The sequence below is a fragment of the Vespula vulgaris genome, chromosome 12 (genome assembly GCF_905475345.1).
Source record: "Vespula vulgaris chromosome 12, iyVesVulg1.1, whole genome shotgun sequence".
Taxonomy (NCBI): domain Eukaryota; kingdom Metazoa; phylum Arthropoda; class Insecta; order Hymenoptera; family Vespidae; genus Vespula; species Vespula vulgaris.
In genome coordinates, this window is record NC_066597.1 from 3,151,571 (window position 1) to 3,178,948 (window position 27,378).

General features: G+C 33.3%; 1 protein-coding gene across 22 annotated transcripts in view; it reads left to right on the forward strand.

Annotated features, from left to right (window-relative positions):
• The window catches only part of LOC127068236 (polypyrimidine tract-binding protein 1), a 390,025-nt gene that overhangs the window by 275,351 nt on the left and 87,296 nt on the right, over nt 1–27,378 (forward strand). For 18 of the 22 annotated variants that reach the window (XR_007782879.1, XM_051004116.1, XM_051004120.1 and 15 more), the window contains one exon: nt 289–393. The exons of 3 other annotated variants lie outside the window; for them this stretch is intronic. Coding sequence is in view for 18 of the 19 variants with exons in the window: in XM_051004116.1 (XP_050860073.1) it covers nt 289–393 (105 nt within the window). In the remaining variant the exon portion in view is untranslated. Of the gene's footprint in view, nt 1–288; nt 394–22,703; nt 23,811–27,378 lie in introns of those variants that run through there. One more of the 22 variants, XM_051004122.1, reaches the window with a different exon arrangement.

Consider the following 27,378-nt stretch of genomic DNA (forward strand, 5'->3'; position numbering starts at 1 on the left):
TACATATATATATCTTTTTATTTTATATATATACTCTCTCTCTTTATAATTATTATTATTTTATTATTTTATTATTATAATTTTATTATTATTATTATTATTATTATTATTATTATTATTATTTTTCAAATTTTATTAGAAAAATCAAATTTTTTCGCGAACATCGTTAAACGACAAAAGACGACCACGACAATGACGATGACTATAACGATGACGACGACGATGACGACAAAGACGACGTTGAGAGAGGGGGTTATCTTTTCATTATCTTTTAATTGTTTGTTTCAGAGGGGTAGCGACGAGCTTCTGTCGCAAAGCGGAGCAGTCAGCAATGGTGCTGCAATGAGTCCTCAGCCTCATCACGCGGCTGATAACAACAATGACGCCAAAAAGGTATGGAAATGTTTACAAACTTTTTGTTTTACTTTCTTCTTCTTCTTCTTCTTTTTTTTTTTTTTATTATCATTTTTTTTCCTTTTCTCTCTTTCGCTCCTCTCTTCCTTCTATATCTTAATTTTCGTTTATTACTCTAGCTGAAAGAGATAGACTAAACATTTGCACGTCGTTCGTAGATTTGTTGTACGTATACGTATACATATATACATACATATATACATACATACATATGTACATTGTATACAACATGCATATATATATATATACATATATAAATATATATATATATGTTTTTTATTATAAGAAATTCACAGTTCGAGTTTTATTCTTTTTTTATCTGTTTTTTATTATTATTATTATTATTATTTCTTTTTTATTTATTTATTTTTTACACCTCTCCTCTCCTCTTCGTTCACATCAACATTAACATTCGTTAAATATCTTTCATTTTTTCTTTTATCATCATTTATTGTGAACGTCGCTGCATTCACTCACCCCCCCCCCTCCAACCCCTATTCCCTTCTACTACATCTTCTTTATTTTTTCGTTCTCTTTTTTTTTTGTTATCATCGTTTATTTTGTCGAAGATACGAGCTGAACCAAGACCGAATTACCGAGCGATAGCTCGGTGAACGTTTGTATTCGTTTTACGAGCTCGTGCATGTTTTCTTCTTTTCTCTTCTTTTTCTTTTTATTTTCTTTTTTAGATTCACATTTTCTTTTTCTTTTTCTTTTTTTTTTCATATTTTTTTGCCAACAATTCTCTACACCTAGTTTAGTTTAGTGCACGTTTTTGTTGTTACTACAAAGCCGAACGTTAAAACACATACACGTATAGACGCACGCACATATTAAATCGAGTAATCGATAATTATCTTAGTATTGTTCTGATTTTTCTTTCATTATTATTATTATTATTATTATTATTATTATTATTACTATTATTACTACTATCGTTGTTGTAGTTACTCTTATTATGATCATTATTATTATCATCATTAGTATTAGTATTGGTATTATCAACAAATCTAAATAAAAGACATGGTCGGTACGTGGCAGAAAAATCAGTGAGTAAAATAATTTTTAAATGATTATGATCGTCAATCTCAAATTGTTTATGATAATAATTAAATGTGTATATTATTGATCTGTCTATCTCTCTCCCCCGTTTCTCTCTCTCTCTCCCTCTCTCTCTCTCACTCCCTCTCTTTCTCTTTCTCTCAAGTTCCTTTCAACGATGAAGAAAAAAAAAAAGAGAAAAAGATACAGGTAATGAGTCTGCTAACGAAGGAAAAAGAAATAGGAAAGAATGAGATTTTAATTATTCGAATTTTCAGTGACCTTCGATCAATAGATTACAGCTCTTATCTTAAATATATTCGCATACTAATATCGTATCACATACACGCATACACACACACATTCGCGCGTATATATATATATATATATATATATATATATATATATATATATATGCTGTATCTCTCATCCTCATTTTCATTCATTCGAACGTCGTTAAAACAATCGTCTCTCTGTCTCTCTCATTCATTAAAAATTTTCCAATTCGTCGCGAGCAAGATGGATATGTTTAATAGACCATTAGACGGAGAGAGCGGAGTTTACGAAATAAATTTAATAAAATTCATTTCAAGAGAGATGCATGTAAACTTCGTTTTCCTTTTTCTTTTTTTTTTTTTTTTTCTTTACTATGCTTTTTATCGAACAAATCCGGCAGACATGACCCCAATGGTCTTATGGTATTATTTATTTCACAAACGTTTGTATTTGTATTCTCTTATTTCTTTTAGCCTCTTTTCCGCTCTATTATGAATTATTAATATTTATTCGAATTAAATAAACTGCATATCTCTATGACATATCGTATCTTCTTTTCGCTCGTTCTAACGAATTTTGAATCGTTAAAAAAAAAAATAAAATAAAATAAAATAAAGGAAAAATAAAAAAGGGGAAAAAGATGAATACGTTTAATCCATTCACCAGAGAAGATTTTCATATCGGTTGAACCTGGGTGTACGTGCGGAAATTTATTTCGATTGAATATAAAATTATTAGGATGTAGAGAAAAGGAACATTGGATGAATTAATCAATCGTAAAAATGAACTCGTGTTTTTTCCGATTAAATGGTTATACCTCTTTAATGCCTGATCGGTTGCGATAAAAATTCAACAAAGAAGGAAAAATCAAATAAAGGCAAACAAAAAAGAAAGGAAGAAAATAAAAACAATCATAAATAACAGAAAATACTGTTGTTCGAATTTTGCAGTCGGGTGGTTAAAATAAAATAAAGGAAAAGAAAGAAAAAAAAAAAAAGAAAGAAAGAAGAGCCGATCAAAACGAATATAATATAAAAAAAAAAAAAAGAAAGAAAAAAATCGTACGAATCTAATTTGCGTTTCGTTAGAAATTTGAATGGCATCATCGAATCCATTGCAATTTTTTAACAAACATTCCTTTAGAGATGTGAAAAAATCGGGGAAAGTAGATTAAAATCCACTATATCCATAAATAGAAAAAAAAAAAAGAATACACATACATATATATACGTCAAGTGTTTCCCATTTTAAGGAGTATACAGTGTATATATGTATATACGTATATACACACCCACACATCTCAGTACTACTCAAGCAAAAGTAGTAACTCTATAACAGCATAAAAAAGGATCGAGGAAGGGGTGGTGGGTGGGGAAGAAAAGAAGGTAAAAAAAATAGAAAAAAGACAGAAAAAAGTAAAAAAAAAAAATGAAAAAAAGAAAGAAAGAGTGGGGGGAGGGAAAAAAGCTCCAATACTCGTTTCATACGACGACGAGAAGGGAATAGAAAATGCGATGCGAAAAGAGTCGCATCTAGAGCGGATCGTTAAAGCGCGACCGCGTTTGTGTTCTCACGTATATGCAGTTCGAAGGGATGAGAAGGAGGAGGAGGAGAGGGATGGTCTAGAGGGGGAAGAGTTAGAGGAAGGGTTGAAGAGAGTGAGAGAAAGAGAGAGAGAGGTATATTGGTGTTGGTAATAGTAATACATGGTGGATGGTACCCGGCAGAAGATTCGGTGACAAAGCTGCCTCTTTTCGTTCTCTTCTTTTACTTTGAAAACGTACACGCTCTACTTTTCGCAGGTTCGTCTGCATATATATATATATATGGACGTGTGTGGGTGTGCGTATGCGTGTATCAAAAAAAAAAAAAGAAGAAGAAAAGAAAAAAGAAATAATGTTGAATTGTTAACGCGTTTCGAGCGCCCGTGTAATTCGAGGCACACTTTCTATATTCATTCTACTGCTTGTTAGAGAGAGAAGGAAAGAGAGAGAGAGAAAGAGAGAGAGAGTATATGTATGTGATATCGTGAATGGTAATGATGGAGGGGAGATGAATGAAAAAAATGTTAAATAATGTTCGACTCCTTTTGGGAAATATTTCTTTCTCTCTCTATCCAAATATATATATATATATATATTTTTCTTTTCAATAAAATTTTTCACGAAGATTATTCTATAAGGGTCGTTGTTTTTTCTTCGATCGTTATACGAGATAACATGAATCATTTTCATCGGTATTCTTTCACATATTAGAATAGTATCCAGGTTTTATGTGGATCCTTTTTTCATCAGTGTCTCGTAAAGATATCGGTTCTCGAAAAGCAATGAACGAAGTCTGGCCACGTAATGGTCGTAAATATAGGGAGAGCAATTCCCCATCGGACTGAAGAGACGTCGACCAGTTTGGTTGGCTAGCTAGCTAGCTAGCTAGCCAGCTGGTTGGTTGGTCGGTCGGTTGGTTGGTTGGTTGGTTGGTTGGTTGCTTGGTTGGTTGGCTTGACCGTTATTATAGATCATCGTCACGAATGAAGAGAAAGAGAGAAAAAGAGAGAGATGAGAATGGGATGAGAAGATGATAGAGAAAGAGAGAGAGAAAGAGAGAGAGAGGTAGGGAGGGAGGGAAAGTAGAAAAAAGGAATTAATTTCTTGAAAGAAAAAAAGAACAAGAAAAGAGACGGTAAGTCCTCCTGCTGTTGTTGGACTTTTGTAAGGAATCATTTCGCTGATGTAACTGTCCGAATTCACGCAGGTGAATTCATGGAAGGTTATGAAAAAAGGTGAGCTGGTGGAGATAAGATTGGGGAGGGGAGAGAGAGAGAGAGAGAAAAAAAAGAAGATAAAAGAGGAGGAGAAGGATGAGGGAGGAGGGTGAGGGGGTTGTTTCGGCTTAGCAAGAAACTTCTACCTTTCATTTTTCACCGATTTAGGATACGAATAAACGCACGAACGACACGCTTCGTCAACGATAAAAAAGAGAGAAAGAGAGAGAGAATGAGAGAGAGGTAGGTAGATAGATATGAATAACGTTGGAACGATAAATTTGAATTATCTTTTCCATCGAGAAAAAGAGACAGAGAGAAAGAGAGAAGGAGAGAGAGAGAGAGAGAGAGAGAGAGAGATATATAGCTTTCATGGACGGCCTTCGCTTGCTTGTGTATTATCTTCATCGCGTGATAAGAATCGAACTTGCTTTTTCATTCGTACGATTTAAGCTTTCACATTTTTCTCTCTTTCCCTTCTCTTTTCTTTTCTTTCTTTTTTTCTTCCTTTCTTTCTTGCTTGCTTGCTTTCATTTTTTTTCTTTTTCTTCAGATCGAGGCGAAAGAAAATTCTTTAGCATCTCTAAAAGATATTTCTTCTTGCGAGGATAGCTTCAATCGAATATCATCTGACCGTGCGACTTTGCAGATGTTAGTCTATCTCACATCTCTCTCTCTCTCTCTCTCTCTCTCTCTCTCTTTCTCTTTTTCTATCTCTCTCTATCTTTATTTTGAGGAGAAAAAAGGCTGCAACGAATGTTCGCCTACGTTCGAACGTTCGATGCTTACTCATTCCTTTCCTCCCCCTCGCTACTTCCCTCTTCTCTTACTCCTATCACATCTTTCTTTTTTTTTCACGTTTTTCTTTTTTCTTTCTTTATTTTCTCTCTCTCTCTCTCTCTCTCTTCTTCCTCTTCTTCTCACCTTTTTACCTCGCCATTAGACTCATTCACATCGCTAACGATAAGGGAAGGGAAAGGTTCCTTTGAAGGAGCGACATCGACCGAAGTGTCGATGCTTTAAAGGTTTCGAGGGTAACAAAAAAAAGAGTGTGAGAGAGAAAAAGAGAGAGAGAGAGAGAGAGAGAGATTTCTCGTTCATGTGTACGTATCCTCACATATAAACGTGTGTATATGTGTACGTGTATAGAAGAGAAGGAAAGTAAAGGAATAGGTATGGCGATGTATAATAGTGGTAGTAAGAGAGGGAGTCCTATCGATGTATGTACGTATATACGTTCTCTAGGAACGTCTTTGAAGAGTAAAAGTGGGGGAAGTACATACGTACGAGCTCTCATAGAACTTCCCATTCATCGGGTCCTCCTTGCTCGTTGAATAAAGCTATAGCGAGTAGCTACAACCTCCGGCACTCTTTTCTTGTCCCTCTCGTACTATCGTTCTTGGAGAAAACTTATCTCTCTCTCTCTCTCTCTCTCTCTCTCTCTCTCTCTCTCTCTCTCTCTCTCTCTCTCTCTCTCTCTTTCTCTTTCTTTCTTACCTTTTCTATCGATATCAATCGTTGCTCCATATTCCTTCTCAGATTTGTTCTCTCCTTCACAAGAAAATCTCTTGGATCTTTTCGTTTTCTTACCGATAACATATATCTAGATACGTATAGATGTGTTAAATATGTATGTGTATGTATTATATATATATATATATGTATGTATATATACGAGAATGTGTATGTAACAATGAATCGAAAAGACTGCATTATAAATATCTGGTTTCCTTATTTAATCGTTTCCTTCTCTCTCTCTCTCTCTCTTTCTTTCTTTCTCTTTCTTTCTTTCTCTTTCTTTCTGACTCTTTTTCTCACTCTCTCTCTCTCCTTTTTTTTTACTCTTTTATGTTCTTTTCGAAAGGTATAAAGGAGGAAAGATTTAAGCCGCGATTTCACATTGATAGAACGAGCTTTGTGAAATCGAACGATACCTACGATCTACAGAGGGATCAATTTCTGTGTCCTGCTAAATCGATCGTATCGATTTATACGTTGGATCTACGTTCACTTTTTCTAAAATGTCTGAACGAGCACCGATAGATTCTTCGTACGTGTTCAATCCTGTGGAAAATTCTATTTTTCCCTTTTTTTTTCCCCTTTCTTCTTCTTTAATTTATTTTTTCTTTTTTGTTATTTTTTTTTCTTTTTCTTTTTTTTTTTTTCCATAGATTTTTATAGAACGATTTTACTCTTCGAAATGAGTTTCGTAGGATTTAATAATTACCTTTAACCGACCGTCGAATTACATTCGATTTCGAATGCATGTAGATTTCGTAAAAGAAAAAAAAGATATTTGTTTATATCGGTTTTAATTAATATACGAAAAAGGGAGAAAAAGGGTAATCTTCGAATTTTTTTTGTACGTACAAATAAAATTTATATGTTAATAACTGAATTAAAAATTTCGACTCGATTATCGTCAAATACGTTTCGGACACGGATAATACGATTCTGAAAAAAAAAGTCTATATAAATAAATTCAGCGTATTGAAATTTTCTTTCGAATGTTATTAATATTCATTGATTTCAAATTTATTAATGAGTAATCATTATCATTAATTAATATTAATGAAATGGAAGCGAGTATTTACAAAAAATATCAAAAGTTTAAAATTACAAAAAAAAGTCGAAAGACAAAAAATCTTTTCGATTTAATCTTACATGTATCTATCCATCCATCTATCTATTTATCTATCCATCTGTATATATATTTACTATAAACATTAATACTTTCTAAATGGATAAAAAACAGCATAGAAAAAGAGAGAGAGAGAGACAGACAGACAGACAGAGAGAGAGAGAGCCACGAAGAACAGCGAGAGAGAGAGAGAGAGAGAGAGAGAGAAAGAAAAAAAGAAAAAAAGAGATAAAAAAAGGGAAACATTAAAAAGTAAATTCGTTAAGCGAGGAAACGAGAATCAGGTGGGCGGGAGTGTAACTCGTTCGAAGCGTAAAATAAATGGCGCGCGCACGCGAGCTTACTCTCGTGCCGGAAGATTAGCTGTAATATCGTCGCGCCTGGAAAGCTTCGAATTAAAAGCCCACTTTAATCCGGTTTTTTCCATTTACGTACTACGTACAAATCTATCTTGCGTTAATAATCGTATCTGGAAAAGGCGCAAACTGAGTTTGCGTTATACGCGTGCAACGTACGCATACACGAACAAGCTTGTATATATAGACACACCTGATACATATATAGTGACACACAGAGAGAAGTATACGCGTTCACACAAACACGTCGTGCACACGAACTCAATCCCGTATGTACAAATTGATTACGCGCTGCGTTTAACGAGTATTCCATCTCTCTCTTTCTCTATCTATGTCTATCTCTATCTCTATCTCTGTCTGTCTCTGTCTCTCTTTCTCTCTCTCTCTCTCTCTCTAATTTGATGCTCTCCAGCCTAACTCTCGTTAAGCTTTCGAAATAACGTTTCTCATCTCCGATGTCGATTTTAACATCATTTTTTATCTCTCTCTTTCTCACTCTCTTCTTTTTCTCTCTCGTTCTATTTCTATCTGTCTCAGTCCTTTCTCTCTCTCTCTCTCTCTCTCTCTGTCTTTCTCTCTCTTCAATCCTTTCTATCTGCGTCTTTATCTCTATCGTTTTCTCTCTATCATTTTATCTTTTTGGTTTCTCGTTTGCATTTGAGACGTAAGAGCGAGTGAACTTTGAGAAGAGTATAGGAAGCTAGCCTGAACTTTTTGAGCTGGTCAAAGTGAGATAGAAAGAGAAAGATAGAAAGAGAGAGTAGAAGAGAGAGAATGAAAGTGACCGAACATTCTACTACAAAAACCATCATCTTTCTCTCTTGGTTATACGTAAAGAAAGAGAGAGAGAGAGAGAGAGAGAGAGAGAGAGAGAACCCTCTTCCTCTAGTTCGCTTTATTAGGTGAACAACGGGTCCTTTGTCCCCGTTTCTTTTTGATGTGCCATTTTCTGCTTCGTTCCGAGCCATTATCCGCGAAAGGTAGCCGTGTCGCCGCTTATCCAAAAGGGTGGGGACGGTTGTGTCCAGTTTCTCTACCCCTTTTTCAATGTACACCCTCTACTAACATCGAGAGAGAGAGAGAGAGAGAGAGAGAAAGAGAGAGAGAGGTCGCCTGATCTCATTATACAATATAATGTCGATTATCACGAAAATTGCTATCAACAATGATACGCATGATTTGCATTAATTTTATTATGATTTATTACAATGAGGAAAATATGTAGTATGTCTTCTCTGCGTATGTGTATATGTATATATATATATATATATATATATATATATATATATATATATTTATATGTACATAATAATATTACAAAATTATATCAATGATAATTACAATTGCATGTAATAATAATGATTGCTAATGAACGAGAGATATGAATAATGAAATAACGATAATATATCCGACGATAAAATTCATAAATTTACGTATTTATACGTAATTACGTTTAATCAGTTAAAAGAGAAAGAAAGAGAGTGGGAGAGAAAAAGAGAGAGAGAGAGAGAGAGGGAGAGAGAAAGAGGAAATGTCCCATTCAAAATAGAAAATAAACGAAAATAGATGGTTACGAGAAAAGTATTAGGAATTGGGTTAGGTTGGACGAATTTAAGCTTCATCTCACCGCGAAATAGACGACCCCGTGTTCCGTTAATAAGAGAGGACGAGAGAATCGTAGATTGATTTATCGGTTCCCGTTGAAGAGCGTATAAAGGCCTGCCTCTCTTTCTCTCTCTCTCTCTCTCTCTCACTCACTCTCTTACACACAGATACACATACACAACCGAAAATATATCAAACCAACGACTACATCTATATCGATGTCGTCAGGCATCGACACAAACTCTCAACGAGTTACTCAAACGAGATCGATCTCCTTTATATCAAGAGAGAAAGAGAGAAAGAGAGAGAAGGAGAGATTTTCCTTTCGAGAGAATACGTCGAAACCGATTAGTTCAGAGATTTCAAAAGTATGGCTTGCGTTAAATTGTAAAATATCAGATTAAATTTTTCTACATGTTATATTCGTCAGGATCTCGTGAAAGGTTACATAAAATTTAGAAAGTCGTTCAAGGTTCTCAAAAGTTTTTTTTAATAGTAGTGGATTAAATCATTGCAATTGTGTATGTGTTTGAGTATAGCAATAGTGTATGTTTCTTTGTAAGCTTGCAAAGTGTTTACATACGATAGCATGTATCATCGATAAGGTTCGAAAGGGACGAACAGTTGACTTTACTAAGGATCAAGAGATACGATCGGACTAGATATATATATATATATATATATATATATATATATATATATATATTTATAGATTTAATAAAAAATCTTAAACAATCGTCATTATCGTCATTAGTTAAGTTATCAGTTAAATAGAATGAAATGCGAGTGAAAATACATTAACAATTCATTCGTTCTCGATGGAATAGAAATTAATTAACATGGTAATTAATTTAATATAGCCATTCGATCTAAACGAGCACGCCTTTTGTTTCCTAACAATCATCGATTAAATAGTTTTTTTTTATCAATACTATAAAAATTAATATAATGTTCTAATCTAAAGTTGAAACATTTTTATATATCTATATAATATATACAAAAGATCTCGTGTAATCAAGTTTTGTTAATGAAAAATATCGTTGTTGAGTTAAATAATAACAAACATTCCCGTGTATGTTAGGTCGACGAGACACTGGTATAGACAACACAATAGCAAGATAAACACAATAAAAATCTATTTAATGTACGTAACATCTAATTCGGTAAGAACATAAACACGTTACTCGTTCTCATATTAGTATCGTTCGGAACGTTGATCTCGAATCTAGTACTCTATCAACGTCCAAGTAGTAAAACGTAAAATTTCTATAATACGATAATAATTATTTAATAATTTATTAGACTAACGTTATCAGTGTTTGAGCGAATTCCATTTCGATATTCGAATATAATCCGATATTTTATAGACTAGATATAAATAGACTAGATATTTTCTTTTTTCTATTTTTAATTCTTTTAAACATAATTCACGTAAGATCCCATTGAAAGAAAATTTCCTCTCTCTCTCTCTCTCTCTCTCTCTCTCTCTCTCTCTCTCCTTTTCTCTCTTTCTTTCACACACACAGTAGAATTTTTCCGATTTTGTCCGAATTCTCCGTTGCCTCTCGTTCTTCGCTATGTTCACGGGAACTTCAATATGCACGCTGACATCTATACGAAACTCTAACATATTTGGTGCAAGCTAGCAGAGGCTGGAACCATACTGTAGTAGTAGGAATAGTAGGAATAGGAGGATGAGGATGAGGATGAGGATGAGGATGAGGATGAGGATGAGGATGAGGATGAGGATGATGCCGTGGGATTTTGAAGGTCCCAGCTTGGTGAAGGTGGGCTGAGAGAAGAGATCACACCGGTGGTGGTGAGTACTGGCCGACACAAAAGAATCAAAGCGCAGGAAGGTAATGGTACGTCGGTGGTAGAGCGGCCAGTAATATACCGGATGGACTTTGCTTTCGGTTCGAGTGCCCTCACAAAGCTGCCGTTTAGATAAATTGCTTCCATCTGCGTCCCTCTCTCCCTCTCTCCCGCCCTTCTGTCCACCCTCTCTCGCTCGCTCGCTCACTCTTTCTCCACCACCTACTACTCTACTCCACCTCCACCGTCAACCCCACATTTTCTTTCTTTCGTTTCTTCATTTTTTTTCTTTTTTATTTCTTTCTCTCTCTTTGTCTGTCTTTTTTCTTCTTACAGATCTCTCTCTGTCTCGTCGTAGTACCATTTTATATCGACGAAACGTTTTCAGTTTATTTTTGAATTTTTGCTGCGCTGAACGATTGCCGATCATCGTTATCATCGTCCTTATTTTTGTTCCTTTCTCTTGTATTTATTTATTTTATTTGTTAATCAAAGTAACACTCGTTCGGTATCTTGAATTTTTTTTTTTTATTTTACAGTAATCTCACGTTGTGGGAATTAAAAGAACAAAAAAGAGAACAAAAAAAGTGGAAATAAACACACGAGCTTTCTATGATCGTCTATCTTTATTCTTTCTCTCTTTTTCTTTCTTTATTTCTTCCTTTTTTTTCTTTTTTTTAATTTCTTTATCTTTTGTTGATGTATCTCGTACTCGTCGTATATCTTCATTCACCTCTAATTTCATAGTAATCTCGTTTCTCTTGATAAGTATAACGAGGAGAAAAAAGACTTGTGCCTTTTTAAATCCAAGCAGACGTGCTCTTTTTCAATGAATGTATAAGCAGCTAGAATAATTTTAATAACTACGGTCCGTTTTGTTTTATAACGTAAAGTTTTTGTTTTATAATTCAAGATTTTTCATTAACCTATCTGTGTAATAATACGCATGCATTAATATACCATCGTACTCTTCTTTCTGTTTCTCTTTATATTTTTATCATTGTAAAAATGTATATGCATATATATATATATATCACATATACTGACACACACACACACATATATATATATATATGCATGCGTACGACTAGAAATAGTTACCACAGAAACGTTATTTCAAAAACGGAAATGGCCTACTTAGGTTACTTAGTAAAACAAAGCTTTATCATAAACCATTTCTCCATTCTTTACGTCATTTGATGCAAGTATGCACTATGTGCATAGGATGCTTAAGGGCTTTAAATGACTCGTTCAAAATATCTATGTCGCCTTTTATATCGAACGTAAAATCGATATTAACATGATCGATTCTCTCTCTTTCTCTCTTTTTTTCTTTATAATGGAAGCATTAAAAAAATGTTTCATTAATTCATTCACTTTTCGTTTATTCTTTCTTTTCCTTTCGTTCTTGTTTTTTTTTTTTTGATGTATATATATATATATATAATTTATCTCTCTCTCTCTCTCTCTCTCTCTCTCTCTCTCTCTCTCTCTCTCTCTCTCTCTCTCTCTCTCTCTCTCTCTCTCTATTTTTTAATACAAATATATACAAAAACAGAAAACTAAAGTTTTTAATAAAACGTGTTTTTTCCCATCTAAAATATCGTTGCATCTTTAATTGCGTGCTTAAACTTGCGCTTTCGACAAATATAAGACTGCTATAAAGAGAGAGAGAGAAAGAGAGAGAGTGTGTTAAAATGAGAGGTGAAGATGAAGAGGAGGAGGAGGAGAAGGAGGAGGATAGAGGAGGTATAGGAAGAGTAGTAGTTGTGTGTAAAGCAATATGAATTTCGTTGCTAATATCTCCTATCTTTCGTAGGCATGGATATAGAGATGGCAGAAACTCTTTCGTCTATCTCTGTCTCTATCTCTCTTTTCCTTTTTCTCTCTCTCTCTCTCTTTCTCTCTTTCTTTCGAGAAATGAAAATGCTTAGCAAACATTACCAGAAGTATTACCATTCTATTTATGTATTTCTTTTTATCACTAAGAGAAGGAACTCAAAGAACACGATTATAATCGAACAATTATCTAAATGTAAATTTCTGACAAGTTTTTTTTCGGCGTTTTAATTAAATCGATGAAAATTATAAAAAAGAAAGAAAGAAAAATTAAGTATATGTGTTTGTGAGAGAGAGAAAGAGAGAGAGAGGCCAAAAGTAGTTAAATTCGATTAATTTCGAAGACGCTTTTTTTAGTCCTGTAATCAGTATATATAGGTACTATTTTTTTTTTACGGCTAGTCGTATAATTTCATGATCCAGAAAAAAAAAAACAGAAAAGAAGAAAAAAAAGGAATAATGAATCTAAAAAAAGTCTCGAAAGGATATAATTAATTGATATTTAAAACGTCCGAAAGAACTTTTGTTCCACCTAGTAGATAGAAATATCTGTGACATTCCCTCCCTCCTTTCCTTCATTCTTTCCCCTCCCTTCTCCCATCACCATCCCCTATCCCCATCATCTTCCAGTTCATATCTCAGCAAATGTTTTACTTGGCTTATCTCTACGTTCTCTACGTTTCAAGATCGAGTTCTCGATGTTTCGTGTATACATATAGATAGATATATATACATACATATATATATATATGTATGATATGTATGTGCCAATACAGATAGGAAATGCAACGAGACAGAGAAACAGAGAGACAGAGAGGATGAGAGAGAAAGAGATACTACTACTCTACACGTATTACGATCAGATAGTCGTTCTAAGTTCCAACGTTATGTTTGGATTCGTCTTGCTAGCTACTACTAGATTCGCAAATATAAACCTATATATATATATATATATATATATATATGCGTGTGTGTGTGTGTAAGGTTGTAGAATACGAGGAAAGAGGTGGGCATTGAAACTTCTCTGACGTTCTCTTTGGCCCTTCGACCGTACTAGTATAGACTTAGATGGACATATCCTTTCGTTTCTATCTCTAATCTTTGTATCCTCTTTCAACTAATTTCAAGAATAAAGGACGATAATTGATTGAGTGATTATTATTATTCCATGAATATATATTTATCGTCGTGTATATATTTGTTTTATTTGTTTTTATTCTTTTTTTTTTTTTCTTCGTGAAGTATTGAGTTTATCATTGATAATATAAAGTGTGGTGTAATGGATAAGTAAAATGAGATTCTAAAAAGAGAAAGAAAATAGGGGAGACAGACAGAGAGAGAGAGAGAGAGAGACAAAGAGAGAGAGAGAGAAGGAGGGTTTGGAAAAATTTATTGATCCGTTTTGTTTCCAATGTCTATGTATATGTATGTATATATATATATATATCGAGAGAAAGAGAGAGAGAGAGAGAGAGAGAGAGAGAGAAATAGATACTCAGATACATACGCACACATATGTATATATATGGTTGATCGAAGTCATATTAAATGAATTAGCGTCGCGAATAAATATCCCGTTGATCGATCACTGTCCAACGTATCTGCTTTCCAAAAGCATATCACCATCCACCTCTTCTTCTCCCCAACATTGACTTTTATTTATTTTTTTTTCTTTTTCTTTTCTCTCTCTCTCTCTCTCTCTCTCTTTTTCTTTCCCCTTCGAACACCCCTGGTAGTCTCTCTCCTCTCGATCATAGTCTCGATCGAAGTAACTTACTCGTTTCGTCGTTCGAAAAAAAAAGAAAGAAAAAAATAGAAAAAAACGACAGAGGGAAGAAAGAAACGAAGAGATATAGGGGTTGTGGGAGTGTTTCCTTACTCGATAAAACTCGAACGACCAAACTTTTTATTAATTCTTCCATAAAAATTCCATTGAATATTTCCGAAATCGTAAATGGAATAAGTGCAAAAGAAGTATAAAATAAAAAAAAAGAGAGGAAGAAGGAAGAAAGAAGGCGCCTATTAATTATTTCCTTCTGGTCATTCGATTTTCAAGAGAATTAAAAAAAAAAAAGAAAAAGAATAAGAAAAAAGAAAACGAAACAATGACGGTCGAAGCGATATTGTTATTTCGATCTTTTTCTTTTTTTCTTTTTTAAGAGAATTTTTAGAAAACACAACAGCCGACCCCACCAACGCCGCGTATACCTTTCGCAGATTGCATTATTCTATATATACGTACAACGTTGGATAAAAAAAAAAACTAAAAAAAAAGAGAGAGAGGGAGAGAGAGAGATCGAAAAAAAAAGAAAAGAAAAGAGAGAAAAAAAATATATAACGAAAAACAAAAGGGGTGAAGAAAAAAATCGTATTATATATACGGATGGATTTTTGACAGGGCCGTTGTTCGAGTACACGCACGTTCGATTAACGCTCTAGACCTTCAATCTCTCTTCTGTACCACCCTATATCTCTCTCTCTCTCTTTCTCTCTCTCTTTCCCACCATCACCACCTACCCGTCCTATCTCTCACTCTTTCTCTCCGATACGTTTCTCTATTCGCGTGCACGGTTATTTTATTTCTGGCAAAGCCAAGCGTTCGCCGGAGATAAGAGGGATGTAATTAATCACGCCTCCGAGCTGGGCCAGCGTGTGTCAAAATACGTTATGAGCAGACTGGAGCAGGATTCGATGGTGTATATGTATGTATACGTGTATATGTGAGATGATAGTAGTAGTAGTAGTATTAGTAGTAATATTAGTAGTAGTAGCAGTACAGTATGAGCCTACCATACGTTACCATACGACTAGTATCATATGCATTTAACTTCTTCTCTCTCTCTCTCTTTCTCTCTCTCTCTCTCTCTCTCTCTCTCTCTCTCTCTCATTCTCGTGGTCTCTTTCTCTTCATAGTGGACATGGAAGGCCAGTCGGTTCATCAATAACCGGTATTTTCAACCCCTTCTACCATTCTATATCCTCCCTATCCTCCCTATCCTCCCTTCCTCCTCTTCCTCCTCCTCCTCCTCCTCCTCCTCCTCCTCCTCCTCCTCCTCCTCCTCCTCCGTTAGCCCTTTTCATGATAGCAACGAGATCGACTACACGAGCCTCCTCTATAGATTGTATTCTACCACCCAATTTATTAAACGGCCTTGTCAACCTTTCTATCAGCTTTCGTCCTCCTCATTCTTCTCCTCCTTCTCTTTCTTTCTCAGTTGTTTTTTCTTTTTTTTTCTTCCTCTTCTACTTCTATTTCTTCTTCTTCTTCTTCTTCTTCTTCTTCTTCTTCTTTTTCTTCTTTTTCTTCTTCGTACGTTCGCCGTGAAATTTTATGCAGCGTTATTATCGATCCTCGTTCTTGTTGGTAAAGGAAAAAGAGAAAGGGAGAAAGAAAGAAAGAAAATCGATTCTGCAGAAGAGCTAGTAGTAATATCGTTAATGCGTTTGTACTACTTTTACTTTTGTTATATAATATATATATATGTATGTATGTGTATATGTATATATATATATATATATATATATATATTATGTATATGTGTGTGTATGTGCGTTTGGGTATATATCGTGTAGGCGTTATTAGGAATTTTTTTTCTTTTCTTTTTTCTTTTTTTATAATTCGCATTAGGGATGAAAATTACGTGTATTGTATTTTCAAGAGTTATCATTGTCCCAACACGAACTCATTTTAATCTTGGCAAAAAATTATTTCGTAGATTAGATAAGGAAAGATCGAAATTTTATGAGATTAGAAATTGCATTAGATCATCGGTAAGATTACGAAGACTTTAATTTATGATATAACTGTTTAACACGTGACATAGTTATATTGTTTGTCTTGTGCATTTAATTTTTTTTTTTTTATATCATATATATATATTTTTTTATTGTATTTTTTGAATTGAAAAGTAAATCCTCCTGCCGGAAATCAAATTATTTACTAATGTTATTTCTCTTTTTACCTTTCTTTTTTTTTTCATTTTTTCTTTCCTTTCTTTTCTTTTCTTTTTGTTCTCTTAAATTTTAATTTCGAAATATCGTATCATTTTGTATACCCGTATAATATCGTGCATCATCGTCAATGCAGCGTAATCACCGGCTTCATTTTCCACATATTGATTACAGTCTCGCTGAAAATTACGCTTTCATTTATTAAAATGCATCAATGATTCGTAATAAAAGTATTCACGAAGCTACGATTAATTTCAGCTATACATACAACACACACACATTATATATGCATTTGTGTATATATATATATATATATATATATATATATATATATATGCGTTTTGTCGGACATCAGGAGAAAATTATTTATCGAGGAAAGTGAGAAAGAGAGAGAAGATGTATTTTTGACATTTCAAAAATACATAGAAAAATATTTCAAATATAAACGTAATAGAATTATTAAAAGAGACAGGATAATTATGTGAAATAATTAAATAAATCAATTAATTAAACATTTTGAAAGCGATACGAACGTATGTAGTTTCTCTTTTTTTTTTTTTTTCGTGATATATAATTATTGTTGTACCCACTTTTTTTTTCGTTTTTTCTCATCTTCCATTCTTCCTTTTCGAAGTCACAATCGATGAAGTTTTTTTTTCGGCCGTCGTTTTCTTCCTCGATATTTTTTCTGTTGAATTATTATTATTTAACAACGACAAAGTTCGATATACTTTTTCCAGTTAATAGGTTAAGGAGAGAAGTTTTTAATGAAAACCGCGCAGGGCCATTTACGAGACCGCTTGTAAAGTTTACGCACGGATAACCATCGTCAATACCGCGATCGAACCCATAAACTGTACCACACTTGGTTTGGGAACATTTCGCAGAGATATTTTCAACACTTTTCGAATAATCCTTGGGTGATGAAACGATTCGATATGCGAAAGACCGATAAAAAATGAAATATAATTTTTTTCTCTTTTCTTTTTCCTTTTGTATTTTTTTTTTTTTTGTATTTTTTTGAAAATTTATCCTCGATTAAATTACACATTTATATTTCCTTTCTCTCTCTCTCTCTCTCTCTCTCTCTCTGGCTCTGTCTTTTTCTCTTTCTCTCTTGGGCTCTTTTTATTTGCTATAGTAATTTGTTAACCACCATACAGAGCCATTCCATTTAATCTATGCGATATTTTATCTGAACAAAACGTATAAATAATATTAATAAAGAATTCTAGAAAAAGAGAGAGAGAGAGAGAGAGAGAGGATATAGTACTATATAGAAATATCGTCGATGTTTATCATTAGAATTTTTCTCTATCCTCTTTTCGCAATTGAATTCATTCGGAATAATGTATATTAATTTATTATTAATTTTCCAACGACGTAGTACAGTATATCTTTATGTTTAATCGAACGTCGGACTTTACTCAGCAATTTTTCAACTTTGATATCCGTTATCATTTTCTATGATCGAAGTACAGATCTTTTTATTAGTATATGAATTATTATACTATACACACATATATATTTGTTATTGTATTAACTAGATTATTGAAAATACGACGACTTGGAACGAAGAAAATAATTCAAAAGAAATCGCATTGTTTCAAGAACAAAGGATAAAAATTATATGGACAAAGACAGAAAGCTTTTTCCATTATAAATTTGATATCTCTTGTCATTTTGTACAATCATGCGTATATATCTCTTTTTGTTATTATAATGAATCACTATTATTATCGGTTAACTATTCTATTAATCAGATTATTGAAATTCTTCTACCAAATGAGTCAGAAGAAATCTCATAATTTTGTGAACGGTAGACAAAGGTGAGAAAAAGAGAAAAAGAAATAGAAAGAAAGAAAGATAAAAAGCTTTTCGTTTGAATTTAATATCTCTTATATAATTTTCTATAATCGAATTAAATATCACTTATCGTTATATTAATTACAACAATTATTAGTTTATTATTATAACAATGAATCGTGTTATTAAAATTCGATTTATAAAATTGAAAAATCATTTCTAAACAAATCTTCATAACTCGATTAACCGATAAACATGTTAGTTACAGTATATATATGTATATGTCTATCATTTTATACGATTAATTTTATACAATCGTTTTATCATTGTATTATATAACAAATTATTTATAGTTTATCGTTATATCGGTGAATTAAATTATTGAAATTTAATATCAACGTCTAACGAGTTAAAAGAAATATCATCATTATACATGACATTGGATATAAACGTATATTTATTTTATTTGAAAAAGTTAAGAGATAGAAAGCTTTTTATTCGAATTTTCGGGGTTGTTACGGTGGTGGACAAGTATCAAAACGACTTTGTCCTTTTTATTTTTAGAAACGTATTGATGCTCTTCGTAACTCGTCGAGAGTTCAACTCATAAGTGAGAACGAGCGTGTCAAGCCGTGAAGTGTCAAGCTGGTGTGGTACTTGCGTGTGGCAGCGTGTAAAACTATGACCACTGGTCACGCTACTTTTCTCTTTTTCTCTCTCTCTCTCTATATATATATCTCTCTCTCACACATTCTCTCATTCTCTCTCTTTTCGTCGAGCACATCAAAAAATTCAGTCTATCAAGTTCACTTCATTCGCTCTTTCTCTTTTGTTGTTTTTCCTTTCTTTTTTTTTTTTTTACTTTTTTTATTTTTTTTTTTTATTTTTTTATTTATTTTCTCTTTTTTTCTCTTTTCTTTTTTTTCGCTCTCATGCTAGTCGATCCACATCAAATCTTTCGGAGTATATGCCAGGAACGTCAAAAGCACGAAGATCTGACGTATCGATCAACGACGTGTATACACACACACACACAGAGATACATACATATGTATACTTACATATATGCATACGTGTATACATACACATAAATGTACATATATGATTCCCTTCATTTACCAAGAAGCTTGATAGAAAATGGAAAGGAATAATGAGAGATATGAATGAGAGAGATAGATAGAGGGAGGTAGAGAGGGAGAGTGCGTTAGCAAAGAGGACATCAGAAATGGGGGATGAATATCACAGGATATATGCCGTTTAGGGGTGAACTTCGATAATACGTATCGACGTTTAATCGATAATTCTTGTGACACTAACGCGATCCTACATCTCTCTCTCTCTCTCTCTCTCTCTCTCTTTCTCTCTTCTATACGAATGATTTAAAAAAAAAAGAGAGAAAGAGAGAGAGAGAGAGAGAGAGAGAGAGACGAAGAAAATGAACGATAGACTTTTATTAATTTCCATATATTCTCTTCGAACGAATCGTACGTTGTATTTTCACTTGTATTATATAGTCGATAATGGGTTAGACGTGGATAGAGAGTAAAATACAGAATATATAGAAAGAGATACAGATAGAGAAAGAGAAAAAGGACAGACAGATAGACAGACAGAGAGAGAGAGAGAGAGAGAGAGAGAGAGAGAGAGAGAGAGATTCTTGCAAAGTAATATATTAAAAGGAAACAAATGTCGTGTCGCAATCGATATCATGGCTCGTTTTCATTGAAATCGAAGCCATGCCAGAGAAAGGGGATGGAAGAGGGAGAAAAGAGATAAAGAGAGATAGATAGATAGAGAAAGAGAGAGAAAGAAGATATACATTCAGCAGGTTGCGTGGTTGTTGGAGACACAGAGGGGTTGCTCGAGAGGGAGGTAGTAGTTGGTTGAAGGAGAGTAGACAAGGATGTTGAATTGGAGGGGGTGGTAAACGGGATGGGAGGGTGATGGAAGAAGGGAAGTGGAAAATGAACGTTTATATACATTGGCTCGCGTGACTCTAAGCGAATGCAATGAACGCAACGAACGTGTGCCAAGCCAAACACAAAATAACTCTCATTATTGGCGTTAATTAATATCGAGACCCGTTGGTGGACACGTTTATTACCCTTCCATTTGGACGTTTAACAGCTGTGGTTTTAAAAGCATTCAATTTTCTTTCTTCATTTATCTCCTTTCTTTATTTTTTGTTTTTTGTTTTTTGTTTCCTTTTTTAAGTTTCTTTATTTTCTTTATTTTCTTTCTCTCGTTCCCTTTTTATCCTTACCGGTCGCTTTCTTGTAAAATTTTTAACGATTTTTTTCCCGCGTCCATTTCTCCTCTTTTCTTTTCTTTTTTTTTTTTTTCTTGCTTGCTTGCTTGCTTTTTCTTTGTCCTTTTTTTCCGGTTTTCTCTCTTTTCGCTTTTCTTTTCTTTTCTTTTTTCTTTTTTTATTTTTACTTCTCTTTTTCTCTTTCTTGTTCGTCTTTCCCTTCGAGTTTTCCCCCTTCGAGTTAGTAGTCCCGTTGTAGAGTTAAACGATAGTTTCGTTAATCGCCCCTGCAGAACGACACGTTTCCCTTCTGCAGCTGCGCCCTTCGTGAACTTCTTTTTTAAAGGCAGAACAACCAAGAAGGTTAACTCGTTAGAATGACGAGGAAAGAAAGAGAGGAAGAGAGAAAGAAATAGAGAGAGAGAGAGAGAGAGAGAGAGAGAGAAGGGATATTTATAGAATATAAATGAAAAGAAAAATTCATTAAAAATGATATATACATATATCATTATAAAAAATTCTTATAAGCAAAAAAAGAAAAAAAATATATATGTGTACGTGTGTGTGTAGATTTTATTTGTTCGAAGTTAGTAACGAATATGAAAAGTAATAATTCGTTTAGTATGTTCGTCAAAAAAAAAAAAAGAAAAGAGAGAGAAATAAAGATATAGTTGTATTTTTTTTCGGTTCCCCTCGGAATACATTTCGTGATAAGTTCGTGACGTAAAAGAGGAAAAGCTATTCCCCTTCTATCCCCATTTTTGTCCTACATTCCCAAAAGTGGAGACAACAGTGACAACCACGAATATCGTGGCTTTCTCTGAAACTTAGCTTTCTTTGGAATTACATTTTATTCGAGAAAACATTGTTGTCTTGTCAGATTAGAATGTCTCTGGAGTTGTAAAAGAAAATACATGTGTGTGCGTATATATATATATATATATATCTTTTTGTCTGTAACGTTAGAATGTTTTTCTTGATATAATCCAAAAGAATCTCTTCGAAATTTATTATTAAGAAGTTTCTTATTCTTTTTATTCTTATGTATACGATAAAGAGGTGAAAGAAAAACGTGAAAGTCGTTTGAAATAAGGAATGGTTTTCTTACGAGTTAATATATATATATATATATATATATATATATATATATATATAAATATAGAAAGAAAAAGAATAAGGAGTATAGGACTAGAAGAGAAGCTACTTGAAATTCTAATGGAGATGCGTCTACTACCACCGCCTGTTGCGCCATGTGTCACGTGTCGTATTCATCTTCTATCTTTCTACACATTATGTACAAGCAAAATTATTCTCGATATCAAACGATTTATTTCTATTTTTGTCCTTTTTTTTTCGCAATTTTATATCTAATTCGTACTATTTATATCTAAACATTGATAACGATAATAGATACATACATATATATATCTTTTTGTATTTTATTTTTTATTATTTTTATTTCTTCTTTCCATACGTACAACATACATATACACACACACATATATATATATATCATTATCATCGTCATCATCATCATTTCATTATATCCGATGATTACGCCTTGATACGAAAGAGATAAAAAAAATTTGATATGTGAACGACACACTCGGGAAGGAAATAAACGAAATATAATGATTTTCAATATTATCTAGAAACTATATTATAGATTAGAAATATAATTGTACGTCGAAGGGGAGGAGAGAAAGAACGTTCTCTTTGTGACCTATGATCTATATACCGAAAGGAGAAACGTCACGAAGACGTCGTGAACTCCGGAAATAAAACGGCTCACGCGATTCGGACGTGTTCAAATGTCATATCGTGCCTTTAAACGATCGAATCTAGAAACAGATTATAACTAAATGTTTTATTTTTCTTTCACGCTTTATTTTTCTGCGTACGCCGACGAAAAGGAGTTGTATATCGCGTAGAAGCTGTAGAAAACAATTCAAGAAAGAAAAAAATATGTGTATATATATATATATGTATGTATGTGTATATATAACACATGCACAATGAGACAGATACACACATATGTGTATACACGGAGTGGCTCAAGTGTATCAGTCGTTTAGAATGGGAAAGAAAAAGAAGATAGAAACGAAAAAAGAATAATTTATAGAATAGAGCGTCTCGGAAAGGAGTAATCGATATTTTTTGTTAATATCAAAAACTAAAAACTTTCGTCCACCGCCCTGTTACATAAGAAGAAAATTAAAAACTACCCGAATGTGAAAATTAAATGAGAAATGAGAAAGTAATACAATACTCGATGTTAAATAATCGATAATAATTACGTCACTTGTCAGTTGACTCTCGATGATTGCTTGGAAAAAGAAAAGAAAAGGAGAAGTAAGAGATAAAAAAATAAAAAATAAAAAAATAACAAAGAACGAAAGGAAAGAAAGAGAGAGAAAAAAAGAAAAGAAAATAGAAAACAGGACGAACGAATTCGTTTAAATAATTAAAAAGCGGGAGAGGACAACGAAATTGATATTCGTCGAATAAATAAAATTCTTATAATAACGCGAAGGAATAAGTAAATAAATGAACGAATGAACGTATACACGAGTTGATAAACAAATAAATAAATCGACGGGGGGAAAAAATTCGGTTCGATTGAGAGAGAATTGAAATGAGCGTCTATGACGCGGGGCCTTGGAAAATACGCGTACGGCAGTGCCGACGGAATATCTCGAGCGTTTACGAAGTTGACCGAACGCGCAGTGACATCGACCGGTCGCGCCGGTGTAACACGTTGCGACCGGCCGTGTGTGTTGTGTCTGTACACGCGTTAGGTTACGTTAGAAAATATCGTTGTTAAAATAGGTTCGTTTTGAGTGATTTATTGTACGTTTATTGCGTGAAACATTGAACGAATAAATGAGTGTTGGTAATATGGAGACGGTGGATACGTGTTCGGAGAGGAATCGTCTCGATGTTCTGTCGATGATGGTCGAAGGATCTACGGACATGCGCAGCAACGGTGCTGCCGGACACGAAACGTGGTCGAAAGGTTTATACAAAAACGATGAACTTGAGTTTCAACTTGATTTGGTGAGTTTAATGTAGATATATGTATATATATACATATATGTATGAGTGTGTGCCTATGAAGAGAGAGAGTGAGTGAGTGAGTGAGCGAGCGAGTGAGTGAGTGAATGAGCGAGTGAGTGAGTGAGTGAGTGAGTGAGTGAGTGAGTGAGAAAGAGAGAGAGAGAGAGAGAGAGAGAGAGAGACAGAGAGAGAGAGAGAGAGACAGAGACAGAGAGAGAGAGAGAGACAGTGAGTTCACATGTTGTATGTATGCATCTGTGTGTGTGTTGTGTATAAGCATAATGCGTTGTATGGAATCGAACGTTTCACATTGTTATTGTTAGTAGAAAATTAAGCCATTTCAAGATGGCGACGATACATCGATCGAACGTAAGAGTCGATATCGAATCATCCTCGTTTGTATACATAACCTAGAAATTGTCATGACTACTGGATATACGTATTACTACGTCGGTTCTCTGAGGTATATGTATGAGTTAACTAGAATATATTTTAATATACGTTCTGTTTCTATACATATAAGAATCAGAGAAAGAAAGAAAAAGAGAAAGAAAATCAGAAAGAGAAAGAAAGAAAGAAAGAAAAAGTGAGAGTGATAGAGTGTGTGTGTTTGTGTGTGAGAGAGAAAAAGAGAAAGGAAACATATCAAAATAACAAAATCGTTGTTGTAAAGACTAACGATATAATAATATATACTACTAAATTCATTGAAAATTCACAGTACTCTCTCTCTCTCATTGCATTCCTCCTCCCTTCGTTTCTCGTTGCTTTCCCTCTCTCTCTCTCTTTTCTCTTCATGGTTTTAATAAAAGCGTAAATTTGTCGAGTAAATCCCTCTTTATGAAGCTTTCCCGCGTAGGAGGAAAGTTGTCTCTATCGGAGGAAATTCGCTTAGGCGTTGTGTTACCGGTGAAACGAGAACAGAAAAAAAAAGAGCGAGCGAGAGAGAGAGAGAGAGAGAGAGAGAGAGATAGCTAGACACAAGGAGTGAGAGAGAGAAAGAGAGAGAGAGAGAGCAACGTGCATCGTTCGTTTTTCATCGCAGGAAACGGTGGAAACATTTTATGCAGCTACGTCGAAAACGTGTTACGTCACGTTCTTCTTTTTTTCCAGCCTACTTTCGTTTTCTACTGTAGCTATACGAGTTGTAAAAGGCTTTTCGTTCTCTCTCTTTCTCTCTCTTTCTCTCTCTCTCTCTCTCTCTCTCTGTGTCTCTCTCTCTCTCTCTCTCTCTCTCTTTCTCTTTCTATCTATCTCTCTATCTCTATCTCTATCTCGCTGTTTTCTATTCTTTATATTCTTTTTTCTTTTTTCAATTTTTTTTTGTTGCGATTCTTTTTGTTCGCTTTTTCTTGTGTTTTTATTTTTTCTTTCTCTTTTTCTTTTCTTTCTTTCTTTTTTTTTTTTTTTTTAATTTTTTGCGTGTGTCCAACGAAAAACTGTTGTTATTACAATCACGTATAGCTTTTTCTCTTTCTGTTTACAATCATCCATGAAGGTCTCGTATTTAGTCACGATTAGTTTTCAATACATACATACATGCATGCATGCATACGTATATACAAATATATATGTTGTGTGTGTATCATGTGTGTATCTGTATATATATATGTATATATATATATATATATATATATATATATATATATATCCAAGCCAATTTCGATTTTTAAACGGCCGCGGTAGCGTTCCATCAAATCGGATTACTATGTACCGCGTGTTGCAATGAACGAACCGTTCCATCGGTCGTTGTGTTGAAACAATGCAGTGAATTCCAATGTAACGATTAATATCGGATATCACAACGCTTTTGTATTGTACACATTCTCTGTGTGTATGCTGCATGTTGTATATATGTGTGTATATACGTGTGCGTGTATGATCGACGATCGACGATCGAAAATAATCTCTCAGAACTTGATGTATTATATATATATATATATATATATATATATATATATATATATTATATATTTTTATTTTGTCTAGTCTTAATCAACAACTTTTACGATTAGTTTATCTTAAAGCTTAGTAGTTTTCTTATTTACACGATTGATCACAAGAAAATCGTACTTACATGAGTGCAGTTTTTATTTGCAATAAAATATAATTTACACAACTGGTCGGATTTTGTAAAATTCAGAATTTTCTTTTGTCTTTTTAAATTGCACCATCTCAAGAATTTTTAGATCGTTTTGAAGCTTACGCTTTTGTAGTTTTATAAGCAGATAAAAAGAAAAAGAGAAATTAATCGGACTAAACGAGAAAGGATACTCGAGTTTTCGAAAATAATTGACTTTTAAAAGTAACGTGTAGGAACGTTTCGTTCACCCTGTATATTTCATTTCAATTGAAATTTTTTTTCTTTTTTCTTTTTCTTTCATTTCTTCTTCTTTTTTTTTTTTTGAGGTTGAAAAATTATTTTAGTTGGTATTAAAGGGTTAATATTAACCAAGTTATACGATGTTTTTGCTAGGCACAGGAAAAATAAAAGAAATTAGGTTACAGAGTTTTTGTTAAAGTTTTCTATTATGTATATATGTGTATATATGTATGTACGCAGTAGACACACATATATATATATGTATATACACATGTATTTATATATAGATAAATAGGTGGTAAATCAGAGCTACGTATCAAATTGGCTGAGTATTATTTTACGAGGCACAAGTTCAATTATCCGTATTCAATTTTAATATTAATTTGTAATTAACGGGTTGATATCGTGTATCGTTGTGCATGTGCGAGATAAATACGTACGATCTAAAACTAACATAATTACAAATAATTTCATTGTATTAATAACGCTTGGTACGTCGTAGAGATTGAGAGAAAAATATATATGTGTATGTGTGTGTGTGTATATATATATATATACATATATATATATATACTACACTTTATGTTCTAGTACATATCGAAATATTACGATTCATTTAAAATACACTTTAACCCCTTCGTGTCGTTATATTCGTTAATGCCTCGACTACAATTACCTATCCATTATGTTTTCATTCTGCGAATAATACAAAACGATCGTTTATTTGTGCGGAATGCAATTGGTCATCGAAGAGATTGTTTAATGTGTCTCTTTCAAATGGAACGATAACAGAAAGGAGGAAAAAAAAAGAAGAAAAAAATGTTGAAAATGCATCGTTAATAATTATATTTAATGATGTATATCAATATATGAATATATATACATGTATAAATATATATACATATACAATTAATGGGATTTGTATTTCATTTTTTTTTTTTTCATAAATTAAACGATAAATAAACAAAAAAGAGATTAAATGTTATCTTCAATTTTGATTAATAAAACAATTTTTTTTCTTTTTTTTTTTTTTTGAAGAGGGTAAAGGGTAGCTAATTATCTTTTATCAAATGAACTTCAGAAGCTTCTTTACCTGTTAAGATATAATTAAATGAAGACTTACCTTCTTTTCATTTCGTATTAATATTTAGAGTGAGTTTAAGTGATCACGCGTTAACTCTCTCTCTCTCTCTCTCTCTCTCTCTCTTTCTCTCTACGTGTGTGTGTGTATGTGGGTTGTGTGTC